Below are 424 nucleotides of genomic sequence, written 5' to 3'. Positions count from 1 at the left end.
ATAATACTCAAGGAAAATATTTTACTTGATTTGTTATAGGATACTGAAAATATCAGAAAAAATATTCCTGTACCTTTTTATTTTGTTTGTTGACATCATCCATCATCAATGTTGATATTCTGTATTTATCATATTATCATTAGCCTGTCTCATTATTATCTTGTATCTATATTGTCATCATCCATGTTTTCAGTAAATCGTGGTATAGAAGCAGTTGAGGACCTGGACCTGCAGCAGGCCATGAAGGCGGGTCTGTTCCTGGACGGCTGCAAGATCTTCCTCTCCGGCTTCAGTGGGACGCACATTGAGAAGCTTCGGCGCATCCTCAACGCTGGTGGGGCAACGCGCTTCAATCAGCTGACGGACTCGGTGTCTCATGTTGTCATAGGTATGGTGGGGAAGGTGGGGGGTTTATGGAAAGGCT

At 42.5% G+C, this 424-nt stretch overlaps 1 protein-coding gene across 4 annotated transcripts in view; it reads left to right on the top strand.

Annotated features, from left to right (window-relative positions):
* The window catches only part of LOC119594519 (DNA topoisomerase 2-binding protein 1-like), a 27,100-nt gene that overhangs the window by 13,154 nt on the left and 13,522 nt on the right, over window positions 1-424 (top strand). For all 4 annotated transcript variants that reach the window (XM_037943553.1, XM_037943550.1, XM_037943551.1 and 1 more), the window contains one exon: window positions 194-388. In XM_037943553.1, coding sequence (XP_037799481.1) covers window positions 194-388 — 195 coding nt within the window. The remainder of the gene's footprint in view (window positions 1-193; window positions 389-424) is intronic.

The sequence above is a fragment of the Penaeus monodon genome, chromosome 34 (genome assembly GCF_015228065.2).
Source record: "Penaeus monodon isolate SGIC_2016 chromosome 34, NSTDA_Pmon_1, whole genome shotgun sequence".
NCBI classification, from domain to species: domain Eukaryota; kingdom Metazoa; phylum Arthropoda; class Malacostraca; order Decapoda; family Penaeidae; genus Penaeus; species Penaeus monodon.
The sequence above is the reverse complement of the archived record's forward strand: the minus strand, read 5'-3'. Positions and strand labels throughout refer to the sequence as shown.